Genomic DNA, 13370 nt, shown 5'->3' on the forward strand with positions numbered 1-13370 from the left:
TATAAAAAGGAATTCATTAGGGACAAACTAACTACGTAAACCCACAACATCCCTCTACAATTATACCAATGATGCTGCCCATTATTCTCCGCACATAGCATTATAGATAATTAAATAAATATTTCAATATATCTAAAATAATGTTGTTCTTAGTTCAGATAATAAAGATATGACCAAAACAAAACAAATGTATGTTTTTTTTCAGTAGCAATGGATTATAACATTTTAAACAAAAAAAAAATTTACCGTATTTGATAATGGAATACATCATTTAGCAGTGGATCTAGTGGTTTAGTAGAAAAAATTGTGCATATGTTTATTATTACGATCATATATTTGTCTTAACTTTTCTAATCAATATTATTTTAGATACATTAAAAAAATTTCTTTAATTTTTTATAATTTTTTCTTACAAAAATTTATTGACTTGTCGTAAGACTTAAAACTGACAATTCATTAGAAAATGACATCTTACAAAATTATAATCCATTGATAAAGAAGTGTTCTACTATTAAATGTTACGAACACTTATGATAATCATTCATGCTTTAAAACGTATCTTAATGCTGAAAAGTTGGATAGGCTGGCCTTTACGTAAAGATTATATCATCCCAAGATGTTCATTAAATGATAAGAAACTAATGTTCACTTATATTGAATTATGCACACATATTTTTTATCTTTCTATTTCTATTTATTTAGTTTATCTACTGGGTCGAAGTCGAATTTGATCTCTTTCCATACTTCACAAGCAGTGGATAGTTCAGCACTCCATTTGCAAGCTTCACGAATAATTTCAGCACATTCATGAGCAAGATCACGTCCTTCGTTACGAGCTTGTACACATGCTTCTAAAGCCACACGATTAGCTAGTGCACGAGGTGCATTTCCTCGGAGGTGTCCTAAAGTCTTTAGAGAACTCTAATTTTTTACAATTTTTTTTAATGAGAAAAAAATCTTTAGAGAAAGCTAACTTCAAAACATGCTCCACCTTACTCCTAAAAATTTGAGAGCATTTTCTATAAATTAAGAGCATTTCTTAATAGATTTGGTGAGTCAAATTTAAGTTTTAGATAAATATTTAAATATCAAATAAAAAATAGGATTAATTGGTATGAGCTCATATATAATTTGTGAATATGAACAGTTTATATAACTAGAATACTATAAATAGAAAGATAAAGAAAGAAAAATTATTTAATTTGTTTGAATTGAAAAATACAATCTTTTCTAAAAATATATTATTTTGTTTTGAGAAATGACAACTCACAGACTCATAGTAAATTAAAAGCAGACACATTTCTCTCCCCATCCAAAAATAAAGTTAAAGAGTTATTTGGTCAAAGATTGCTATTGAGAAATTCTGTTATGGAAATTTAAAAAAAGAGGGTATAAATTTGTAAAGAGCGAAGCTTTAGCGCGCACAGAAAGCTTATCAATTTTCTCAACTCCACTCCTCTTCTTTTCTAGACAAAAAATCTCACTCGATATTTTCACGCCGCCTATTAGAATTGCCTCACTTCGCTGCCCAATAAGAAAAGCAAGCAATTTCCTACAAGGGAATGGAAATATAAAGCCACGGCTCTCTCACGACGGTATTTAACAGCCTCCTCCCCGCTTCAATAAATCCCTTCGTGGCATTGCTTTCGATAGAGAGCGAAAGAGGAGAGCTTACTTAATCCTTATTTTTTGGGTCTTCTTGGAAGATTGAGTTGGGCTTGTAGATGATATTTGATTCGTATATAGATGGGTGGAGGAGGTGGGACGAAGATGAAGTATGTATTAGTAACAGTGGGTGTGGTTAGTAGCACCGGGATCGACCTCCAGGCGCGGGCACTCAGAGTTACATCCATTAAGATCGGCAATTCTCGATTTCTGAAGTTTTTTTGTTTTCTCCTTCTTGTTTGAATGTGGTGAATTAATGTTTCATGTATTCGTCTTTTGGGGTTTAAGAGGCTATAAGTGATGTAATTCCTTGTTTTGTAGCTGGGATTTAACTTAGGCCCATCTAACTTGGTTTGACATTTTTATTGTTCGATGGCATTTCAAGATTGGAACTTTACTTTACCATGATGGGCTTCTTCTTGTTTGAGATATTTTACACCTTGTCATTTCCTCCCTTATGTTGATTTTTGATATATTTTGGTGGAAAATGGTTTTCTTGTATGGTTATGTGGTTCATTTATTTTGTTCCAGGACGAGACAGTAGCTTATCTTTACTTCTTTTAATTAATCCAAGCATTCAATTGGCCTTTTCGGTATCTCTACTAACAATGACTTTTGATATCTCCTTGTCTGAGCGGTGAATGAATTTGTCCTATCTTGGTTGGGGTTTATTTGGTTTTAGAGGTCTCAGAAAGTGTCAACTTTTATTTATTTCTGGGAATTCTGTAATGTAAGGCTGTCTAAATTGGTTTGTACTTTGTCCTTCAGGCATTTCAAGATTGGAACTTTATTTTACTAGGATGAAGGGAGGAAGTGTTCTGAAGAACATCTTGTTCTTTTGAGTTGCATTATCCTGGAGGAGGATGGTACTATTTAGGTTCTCTGCAATTCCTGGCTTTTTGCACGATTAAACCGGACCATTTGGGTCATCTGAAAATCTTACATGAAAATTTCATAGTTCGGATATAATAATAATGGTGTTCATATAAAATTTTCTTTTCTCTGTTAACGATTTTTGCAATGTTTTAATTTTGTATAATGCGGTCTTTTACTCTTTTTTCCTTTTGTTACCTATCAAATGAATAGGATGGTGACCTTCCTTATTTGTGAAAATTTCTATAGTATTTTGGTAAATTACACCAATATTTTTTCTAGGGAGTAGGTATATTGAAATACTATGCTTGTGCTATGAACATGTGCAGGTCCACATTTGAATACTGATGCAGGAAGTAAATTGTCCCTCCTTGAGCACAAGGAGGTATTAGATGGTGGTGAGGTATGGGAGTTCCCTTAGATCTATCCCATTATACTCTTAAACCATTTGGAATTCTGTGGTTTTTCATAAAATTCCCTTTCTGTAGCTTGAACTTAAATTTTTGCATGTTCAATTGCCAATCAACTTCTTGGTCTGCTGCATCCTTTGACTAAGGCTGGAAATTTATCCAGTACTCAGCACATGCAGTTCAGTATTTTTCCCAACAAATTTGTCCTAGAGGGACTTGGATCCGGAAAACTTTGTCTGGTTTTAAGATGTTAAGCTAATTCACAGACAGCAACATTACAACTGGGAAAATATAACAGATACTGAATTTTGAGTTTGGAAATATGAGCTGTAGCAAGAATTGACTTTTCTTGGAATTCGCTAATAAAATTTTATATTATTCTTAACATAAAAAAACTAGTAAGTTATCTGTTCATGTTGGAAAATCATAGCACAAACCTGTTCTTATCGCGAAGTCCTTAACTACTTCTTGCTATTTTGCATAGTCTGTCATCAACAATGCGAGAATGGGAGAGTATTTGGAAGAACTGTTCAGTTTGTCCAAATATGCAGCATTATTTTTCCTCATTGGTTAATATATGTACACTTTTAGTCAGAAAATTTACATATTATTATTATTATACTCCGGTGAAGGTTGTGCCTCATATCATAGATCCCATACAAGAGTGGCCTGTGTGTGTGGCAATGGTCCTCATTGATGGCAAACAAGAACCAGCCAGCGTATGCATGATCAGATTGAGTGCAATTAGAGGTGAAAACAGCTTCAAGAAGGCTACTTCTTCTGGGCACTTGTATGCACAACATTATCATTGTGACAATAAAAATAAGTACGATATTGTTGTAGGTACTCAACATGACAAACAAGTAGTTTCTTACGTTGGCTAGGAATTACATGTGTAAGATTGCAGCATTAGTGATGCTCTGACAGTGAACACATGTTCATGTTCAAATGAAGGAACATGCATATTCTATTTATAAGCACCTACTATAATCCGACATTCACTTTGATCATTCTCTATTGAAACACAGATGCATCACTGGTTATCCTAAACAATTTTCCTTTTTATCTATGTTTTCCAACAAGGCTGATAGCCATATCATCGGGACAGTTGGATGCGTTGCCGAAATGTCTCATTTCCCCCAATCCAGCCTAATTTTGAAAGGGATTCCAGGTAATGTTATCCCAAGCAAAATGTGTACCAGAACAGACATAATAAGAGACCTGCCAACAACTTGAGGGGACATCTTTTCAAATGGTCGCAATGTCCATGTCCAAGAGAAAAACGACTGGTTTGATTAAATCTCTATTTTCTTCTCTACTCATTTTTAGTCATGCTTCTACCCCAGTTTTATCTTATAGTATGTATATGTTATGTACAGTCAGTTCTTTTTGGAGAATATATGTTTTATACAGTTAGTTTTTTTGTATTAATGGTGTTCTGTGTAGTGTTTGACAAGTAATAGTATGTTTCAAAACTTTTGATCCAATTACTAACGTTCTTTCGTAATTTAGTCAATAGGAATTCTTTTCAAATGTCAATTTGACGATTGATTTATGCAGACAAAAATGGATGAATGCCTACCGAAGTATTGAGAGAGCTCTAGTTGGTCTCCATCCCATGTTTCAACTTTCATCAACTCATTCAGAAATAAGGATTTGAATTATTTAAGGAATTTATATTTGCAGAGTACCTGACAATAGTAATAAGTTCTCACTGTCATTGTTGTCGTACTAGAGTCATTGTGATCACACAGAAATTATATGTTTCTAGAATACAAATGAGGTATGATAATCTGGGTTCATATTTAGAAAATGAAAAAGAATGTGTGTATTATCATCTTGCAACTTCTGAAAAACATGAACTGCCACACTCGGATACTCTTCAGATGTTTGGGTACTTTCTGGACATGTTAGTCATGTTTCTACCGATGAATCTAAAAGATTACAGTTTGATAATATGTACTAGAACATGCAGAATTTATAAAAGTAGACAGCTTTCAAACTAAAAATTACAGCATAGTAATGTCAAAAAGTATATGTTGGCTTAACTCAGTGGCTAAGAGTATACCTGTAGTTTCTATATCTTGTTATGAGGACAGCAAATTGGACTGCCGACTGATGAAGCATCACAAAATATCCAGGAGGAATCACTGACTGAAAGAAGGAAACAAATTCTGGAAGGAAGCAGAACTACATGTAACGAAAAAAGATTAAGAAAAACCACAATTCCTCCACATAAAGGTAGCTGTACGATAGAAATTCTTCCATTCTATTGCCTTGCTATTCATCAATTATTAGTTACAGAACAGAGAAGTTCTTTTGGAATCTTAAATAACTTTTTTTTCCTATTGCCAAGTGTCAAATTGGAGAGAGTTCCTGATCTCATGCTTCAACTTTGGGCTTAAGTTCTCTTATCTCTAGCTATGAGATTCACTTTTTGCTCCCAAGACGTATCATGTTTCATCGTATGTGTAAGTTCCAATTCTCCAACAATCCTTACTATACAGTCATCTAATGGCACACAAGAGAATATGTGATTCATCATGGCTGTTTTTGTTATATTTGATATACTAATCATGGAAGCGTTGAAGCTCCTTGACAACTGCTAACCTTCCATATGGCATTTGCTGAAGTGATTCTTTGTAGATAATGTCCTATTATAGAGTGCGTGTCATCTAAGCTACCTCCTTCCGTTTACAGCACAATTTCGTGATGACCTTTTCAACCATCCAGAGGCAAAGGTTTACTCGATTTCTAGTAAATTTCTGGTAACCATCGATTGTTCCAGTCTTGTTCACCTTTTCCATCATAGCCAGAGAATTATATCCTATAGCAACAGTAGAGTGCTTTGTTTCTGAGATAGACAATGATATCCTCTGGCAATAGTAGAGTGCTGAGGAGAAGAATATTAAGTAATAACAGAGGAAAACAAACATATACGTGATGCTATCTGTTTGCTTGAACAAATTTAGGCAAACAAAGTGTATTTATTATAAGGAGGAAGAGGTTGGAGTCACTGGATTTATTCATGTTTCTTATGGGCAAAATAACATAGCTATATAATGAAGGCAGAGAATTCTACAACTGTTAAGAAGCTTAGTGTTAATGTCTTAACAACAGTTGTAGAGAACTCTTAGTTATCCAAGGAATTTAAGTTTGGGCCAAAGATATGACTCCAGGTGTCAGTCTGTTTTAACCAAGTCCACAAGCCAATCAAAAGCAAGAAGTAGATACCCTCATTGCTTTTAAAGGTGTAAAGTTGGTGAAGGATGACCACAATCCATGTGGCAACAAACTGAAAAGATTCCATGCAATTTAGAGGAGAAACATATGACACATCATAAAGGCACACTCGGCACATATATATAGGGGGGGGCACTTATTGGACACCAAACTCCGAGTAGCCAACTTGCGTGCGTTGTGTCAGCTGTAGCCAACACTAGAGCTACCTTAGATTTACAACCATGAACAGGGAAAGGGACCCTTTGGTGGTCGGTAGAGTTGTTGGAGATGTGTTGGATCCCTTCACTAGAACCACCACACTTAAAGTGACTTATGGCTCAAAGGAAGTAACCAATGGGCGTGAGTTCAAGCCCTCACAAGTGATCCACCAACCCAGAGTTGAGGTTGGTGGGAGTGACCTCCGATCCTTTTACACCCTCGTAGGAACTAGTTCTGTTTTCATGAATTTCCTTTGTCTTGTGAATTTCTTGTTGAATTTAGGATGCTTTCTCAAGTTGTTGTTTACTATCTTTTACACTGCAGGTGATGGTAGACCCAGATGCTCCAAGTCCAAGTGACCCAAATCTTAGGGAGTATCTTCACTGGTAACCGTTCTCTTCTTCTTCCTCTGTACCACTAGATAATATAACTTGCAAAGCTTTTCTTCTGTAAGGAGGTTTACTCCTCTCTATTTCATTGTTCAGGCTGGTCACCGATATCCCTGGAACCACAGGAGCAGCATTTGGTGAGTTTCATGATAATCTAATTAAACTCTAATAAAAGAAGGCATGTGGTATAGCAATAGAAGCTCTTTCCTAGTCTCAAATCTATGATCATTTCATTGGAAAGCAAGCCGTACCATCATACCAAGTGATATTCGCCACTCCATTTTAAGCACAACATAAGCTAAAATAGAAACCTCAGTGAATGTTTTCATGATCATTATAATTAAGATGTGTAATTCCCAACTTTAGAAAGTTCTTTTCTAGAAAAGTAGTATGAACTTATTAATCAGTGTACCACATTTACTAGCAAGATTTTTTTTTTTTTTTTCTCTTGGGTGTCTGGCTTACAGGGCAAGAGGTGATGTGCTATGAGAGCCCAAGGCCGACAATGGGAATCCACCGCTTCGTCTTTGTTTTGTTCCAGCAGCTTGGACGGCAGACGGTTTACGCTCCTGGATGGCGCCAAAACTTCAACACCAGGGACTTCGCGGAGCTCTACAACCTCGGCTCTCCAGTTGCCGCCATCTACTTCGACTGTCAAAGGGAGTCTGGCTCCGGTGGGAGAAGGATGTACCCATAATAGCTTCTTTCCTTGATTTAAAGCAAGGATATATGTATCTAAAATAACTACTCGCTCATGCGTGTCTCATTGTAATGTGTGGCTCTTGCTAAGTCCTACCTATGATACATGTACAGAATACAATGCCCTGAAGGCTGGCTAGCCTTCCTATATATGTAATCATCTGCATTATTTGATATGAAGTACTACAATTGAAGGAATTCCGTGGACTTGTAAATCTTTTCTTTGTATGAAAAATGACAAATAAGAGCAAATCAAACAAAGGCAATCCGATATTCTTAGGGACACATGAAGTGCAACACTGGAAAAAGTTTTAGATGCTGAGTGCCACATCTGTGGCTCTGAAAGAAATGTTTTGCTTCACTGGTCTCGTCCTCTCGCAGAATCGGCTATTAGATGTATGGCTCATGCAGCAGCCATCGACCAAATGCCGAGAATAAATTTATAAAAATAAATCCCCCGTGGAGTTCACAACTACGTAGAACTTAATCCTTATGGTTTTATACTTTTATTTTTAAATAAAGAGGAGCTTTCGTTTGTTTGGCAACATTTCAGATAAGTTTCTAATCCTTCTTATAAAGTAGGAAACCACGAGATCTCTTCTTCTACCCACAAAAAGGGGACTAATTCAAGTACTAATCTAATATATATTTTTTTCTCCAACTAAAAAGGAGAAAGAGGCATTAGATGAAAGAGAAAGAAGGGAATAGAGACTTCTCATTGCAGCATAACAAATTCTTAGGAAATAAGAAAAATCACACTTCCCAGTTTGTCATGTCCCAGGTTAAGAATCTTCGTCACGTCCAAAAAGAAGTAATTTTAGGAACCTGGTTGTATGAACTGGTCAATTATTCTTTTGTCACTCGTTTAGAATCACACATATTACTGGATTAGTGAATCCAGATTCCTAAGAGAAAATTATCATCCTCTACTTTGACCTCTCGATGAAGTGGAAAATAAAAGTATGTTCTCCTCTTTTGTCGGGGCTAAAGAATATCTAACACCTGCTTTGCATTGTAAGCTTCTTCCAAATTTGTCTTGTTAGACAAGCCAACGGTATACTGCTCAAAATAATTAAAAGAAACTCATCTTGTATGAATGTTATGGAGGTAAATTCTAACAGCATCAGTAAATTCTCACTTTTTAAAAACAAATGTCTTCTAGCAAAGAGAATAAAGTTAGACTTACACTATAAATTTTACAAATTTATTTTTTAATATCTTATTATTATTATTTTTTTACTCTTTCAGTATTCACATTTGGAGTCTCATATTGTCTTAAATTAACTTTGGTGAATAAAAAGATATAAACAGAAGAATATTTCATTAGCTTTTCTTTTCTTTTTTATCCTCTTCTAAAATAAATGTGAGAAGTTATTTACAGAAAAGTAAGTATGATGCTGACGAAATATTCCGTTCTTTATACCTTTCCTGCGTATGAGGATGGCTTTTTTGCGAATAACTTCAAAACGTGGGGATCAAAATGTAAATACCGAAAGGACAAGGTCTGAATCATAATTTTGATCTTTTAGGACTAAGGTTCTGGAAAACAGTCAATGTGGTCGTCAATTCATGAATAGTCATCAATCATTATTCTCAAGTCGATCTATTCTCAATCTCCATAATGCCCTCCATGACTCAAGAAATTGACTTGGAAATGTAGGTATTGCACCGCCCTATAATTGCCTATCGAAGCACGTACAAATTGACCGATGACGAGAGCATAACATAATGAAGCATATGTATGTATATATATATATATATATATATATATATATGATTGATAGTTAATGAAGATTAATTCATAAATTATAGGCATAAACTTTTCAAGTAATGCGTGATAAATATCCTAATTCAATGGGCTTAGATATTTATTAGTTTAATTTGCTTGGTGGAGCCGCCCGCACGTGAGTTATATTCTTTTCCCGGAATGGCTGGACGTGCCTTTCAAGCTATTCTTCCTTGCAAATTTCTTCTGGTCATTTCGTCGAACGCTTCGTTGGACCAGGAACAGGAAGACAGCGAGAATAAGTTATCCAGAACGGTCTTCTTCTTTTTTTAATGCCGAGTGTGAGCTTTAGAAGCAATAGCCAATTACTGGATACAATCATGTGGGGTTTCTCTTTTGCCTTTTTCACCGCGTACCGAAGTGGAAGTTTGCGTAATCGACTTCCCAAACTCGCTACCTGATAAAAGATCCTTTTGCTCCTCCCATGATCTGACACACATTTCCACCAAAGATACACATCACATACATATATCTATAGTTTTTCTCTTTCGTGAATGATTTTTATGGACTGCAGTAGAATAGTAAATTGGTGCAAAAGAAGTTATTAGTGAAGGAGGCTAGTCCTTTCTTCGGAAAGCTAAATCTTGTGAGGCCAATGAGAGATCGACAGCGTTAGGTGGGATGACGACGACGGAAAGTAGCACTTGGGAGAAAGAAAGGACATGAGGATAGTGAGGTGATGGCACTCCTACTTTGATGCATCCTATCGTCACAAAAGGAAGTGGATGATGTGAAGCATTTGGTTATGGCTAAATAACAAAAAGTTGAAGGGGGGGCCTCTCTCACATGGCTGAAGAATACTACTCACTCTTTCCGCCTTCTTCTTCATTTCACTTCACTCCTTCCAAATGCATCTCTCTCTACTCACAGACCCTCCCCAGACTTTTTATGCCTCTGTCGATAATTGGTTGGAGCACATAGAATTTCTTTCAAGAACATGTACAGGAAGAGCGGTATTTTTTTATTATTAATATGAATAAAACTTTAACGTGCTAGTTTGATTCGAGCGAGCTGTGTATAATATATTCTTGTTCATCCTTAAGTTATAAGTTATGTATAAAATCTTATCATAGATAAAAAGATGCGATAAAATTATATATATTTTATTAATAAAAATTTAATTAAAATATTCTTCTCTAAGCTTAATCATTTTTCACATTCTACTCTCTCTCTCTCTTACGCGGATGTGCAGAGATTGTATTTCAATTTTTATTAGCAGAACATGACAAAAATATCCTCCTGCTCTATGGTTAAAGTAATTGTCATCTGTTAAAAGCGACTAAGTAAGAACAATCATCTTTGCGTCAAGTTAGTTATTTTTCTTTTCCTATTCACCTTCACACTATCTATTATAAAGGTATTTTTATTCTTTCCATCTTAAAATGGTTTTGTTGATCGTAACTAAATATAAATTCGTATTACAACTCTATTAACGTTTTACAACTATGTAAGAAAATATAAGTAAAATTCGCGAGGCTTAAGGCAAATAAAGATTAAAGAGCTTTCGTTGTACAAGTGTTTCTGAGTTTGAATTATAGTGACATCGATTTAACTAAATTTTAGTCATGATAGACACAAACTGCAGTTCTTTCTCTATCTACATGTTTTTCGTTGGCGGAGTAGGGGTCAATAATATGTCAAATTGTCAATCCTTTTCACTTGTGATAACATTGAAAAAAACACCTGTTAATTTACTAGACTCCACTTTTAGCACCTCATCTTACCCATTCATCTCCTTTATATAATGTTGTCCCCTATGCCAGTTTTACCATTGGTTCTTGTATATTCTTCTTTACCACTGGTGCACACATGCAAAGGGATTCTTTGTCTGTGGGAAGAGTGATTGGGGATGTGTTGGATCCATTCATAAGGAGTGCATCTCTCAGGGTAATATACAATTCAAGGGAGGTCACTAATGGATGTGAGTTCAAACCCTCAGCTGTGGTTGACCAGCCTAGAATTGAGGTTGGAGGCAATGATCTCAACAACTTCTACACCCTTGTAAGCCCATCACCGTTCTTAAGTTCTCAGCATGCAACCTTCTCACTTTTGTTGCTCGTATATATACATATATGCTTTTGATATGTATATGCGTATATATATATATATATATATATATATATATATAATATATATATATACACACACACACACACACACACATGGAGATCTTTGCTAAGTTCTTGAGTGGCTTCTATAACTATATATTAATTTCTTGCAGATCATGGTAGACCCAGATGCCCCCAGTCCAAGTGATCCAACCCTTAGAGAGTACTTGCACTGGTAATCAATTCATCTGTCTCCAACCAAACATGCTTCTGTGAATAATCTTTCTTAGCAAATTAATACCTCCATATGTTTGATGGAAGTAGTTGTGAAAGAAATAGATGAATCCAGGCACTCTTTGTTCTTCCATAATCAATGAAAGGTAGTCGTCTCCCGGTAGACTTCTACTTGGGGATGGGTCCACTCACAGCTTCTTGTAGCCCGTTATTGGAGCTTATAATCTACTGCTCCACCGTTATATATGAAAATTTTGCACCCCAGGTTTATAAGCTTTATATCTAGCCAAAATTATTATTTTATTTTTTCTGGTTAAAGGTTTTATTGTTAATGTTTAATTTAATTCTCATACGTACTGATCGAAGTCTCTCTCTCTCTCTCTCTATATATATATAATATATACTGGCGTTGCAGGTTGGTCACTGACATACCTGCGATGACTGGAGCATCTTTTGGTAAGAACTGTACAGATTGAGGATAACTTTAACTTGTACACATTATGGAATTCAAAAGTTATAAAATCCTAAAAGCTTTATTCTTTCTCCAAGAGCTGGCGAACCTTAAAACTTATATATTATATATGCGAAGCACTAAGGGAAGACATTATATAGATTACATATATATATATATATATATATATATATATATATATATATATATATATATATATATATATATATATATAGAGGAAGATTCTTAATTGTGCTGTGGTTATCGACTCAAGAAATAATTTTGGATCCAGGACAAGAGATTGTTTGCTACGAAAGCCCGCGTCCGGTGCTCGGCATTCATCGGTTCGTCTTCGTGATTTTCCCGCAGATGGGGCGGCAGACGGTGTATGCGCCTGGGTGGCGCCAGAATTTCAATACCCGTGATTTCGCCGAGCTCTACAATCTTGGATCGCCGGTCGCGGCCGTCTACTTCAACTGCCAGAGAGAATCCGGTGCCGGAGGAAGAAGAGCATCAGCTTGAACTAGAAGATTTAGTCAAACCTGCAAGTGTATAATAAAGCTTCATTTCAGTTCATTTCTTTCTCTTTTTTCCCCTTAATTTGCAATAAGATGTAGGATGTGGGATGTTGGGATGTGGGTGTGGGATTTCTTAACATTTATGATCATTAGATCAAAAGGATTTGCAGATGTGTTGCTTGCTTTGTTTAATATTTGTTAATTGCTAGATCTTCTTCCCTTTCGTTTAGGAAGTTTCTGGATAGAAACGAATTAAAGAGGGGGGTGTAAGAGTGAAAAGAACACCCTTTTACTAGATCACTATCAAGTTAGGATATTTGGGTAAGCTAAGTAAAATTAAAATAATTGGTTAACGAAGCAAGAGCTCGTCTGTTTATGCTAACTTTTACTGTATGGCTATGAATCGAAAAGTTCGCAGCATGATCATTTCGTTAAGCAAATCGGACAGGGTGCTGTTTGCCTTCCAGGAATATTATATGCAGCATCCAGGAATAGGCTAATGCAGTTCGAATACTAGTCCAAACTCTTCAATTGCAGGTCGCAGGTATTCCTCAAACAAAATTTAGAACAATGCTCATGATCAATACTCGAGAAACGAAAATTTATAAGAAGCACCGTACCTTTTACTTTTATTATTACTTATATTTTACCGTATAAATATTTATCATTTAATCCTTATATTTTGCTTTAAATTCTACCCTAACAACAGCAAACAGATTATATGTTACTTTTCAAAAATAAAAAATTTAAATAGCTAAAATACTCTTCATTTGATTTGAAATATATAATTCTCTCTTTATTTTTACCTTACCTGAAAAAACTTATTCAAAGTTGTTCAAGAGTACTAAGGTCATTT

General features: G+C 35.3%; 2 protein-coding genes and 1 long non-coding RNA gene across 5 annotated transcripts; all 3 read left to right on the forward strand.

Annotated features, from left to right (window-relative positions):
- Positions 1-1587: 1587 nt before the first annotated feature.
- LOC140792665 (uncharacterized) lies at positions 1588-5396 on the forward strand. 2 transcript variants are annotated; one of them, XR_012109785.1, is made up of 5 exons: positions 1588-2531; positions 2868-2941; positions 4032-4237; positions 5090-5189; positions 5305-5396. It is a non-coding gene; the product is annotated as an uncharacterized lncRNA (long non-coding RNA). The 2 variants fall into 2 exon arrangements; XR_012109786.1 differs by lacking the exons at positions 5090-5189; positions 5305-5396 and adding an exon at positions 4509-5083.
- A 935-nt stretch (positions 5397-6331) lies between these two features.
- Positions 6332-7675, forward strand: LOC140791716 (protein VERNALIZATION 3). Of its 2 annotated transcripts, none has more exons than XM_073142347.1 (4): positions 6332-6610; positions 6714-6775; positions 6875-6915; positions 7246-7675. In XM_073142347.1, the coding sequence occupies exons 1-4, from the start codon at positions 6413-6415 to the stop codon at positions 7473-7475; spliced, it is 531 nt and encodes a 176-aa protein (XP_072998448.1). In that variant the 5' UTR covers positions 6332-6412; the 3' UTR covers positions 7476-7675. The 2 variants fall into 2 exon arrangements, with proteins under 2 accessions (XP_072998448.1, XP_072998449.1); XM_073142348.1 differs by having other exon boundaries at positions 6333-6574.
- Positions 7676-11005: 3330 nt separating this feature from the next.
- Positions 11006-12722, forward strand: LOC140791703 (protein VERNALIZATION 3-like). The gene is made up of 4 exons (XM_073142320.1): positions 11006-11264; positions 11485-11546; positions 11961-12001; positions 12289-12722. Exons 1-4 carry the CDS (start codon positions 11073-11075, stop codon positions 12516-12518), a joined length of 525 nt encoding a protein of 174 aa, XP_072998421.1. The 5' UTR covers positions 11006-11072; the 3' UTR covers positions 12519-12722.
- The last annotated feature ends 648 nt before the right edge of the window (positions 12723-13370 follow it).

The sequence above is a fragment of the Typha latifolia genome, chromosome 7, assembly GCF_019914945.1.
Source record: "Typha latifolia isolate L0001 chromosome 7, TyphaL0001v2, whole genome shotgun sequence".
In the NCBI taxonomy this organism is placed as follows: domain Eukaryota; kingdom Viridiplantae; phylum Streptophyta; class Magnoliopsida; order Poales; family Typhaceae; genus Typha; species Typha latifolia.

Coding starts and splice junctions, on each gene's coding strand:
- LOC140791716 (XM_073142347.1), top strand. CDS start 6,413: ATGAACAGGGAAAGGGACCCTTTGGTGGTCGGTAGAGTTGTTGGAGAT. Junction 6,611..6,713: donor TCCGATCCTTTTACACCCTC/GTAGGAACTAGT, acceptor TTTACACTGCAG/GTGATGGTAGACCCAGATGC. Junction 6,916..7,245: donor AACCACAGGAGCAGCATTTG/GTGAGTTTCATG, acceptor TCTGGCTTACAG/GGCAAGAGGTGATGTGCTAT.
- LOC140791703 (XM_073142320.1), top strand. CDS start 11,073: ATGCAAAGGGATTCTTTGTCTGTGGGAAGAGTGATTGGGGATGTGTTG. Junction 11,265..11,484: donor TCAACAACTTCTACACCCTT/GTAAGCCCATCA, acceptor AATTTCTTGCAG/ATCATGGTAGACCCAGATGC. Junction 11,547..11,960: donor CTTAGAGAGTACTTGCACTG/GTAATCAATTCA, acceptor CTGGCGTTGCAG/GTTGGTCACTGACATACCTG.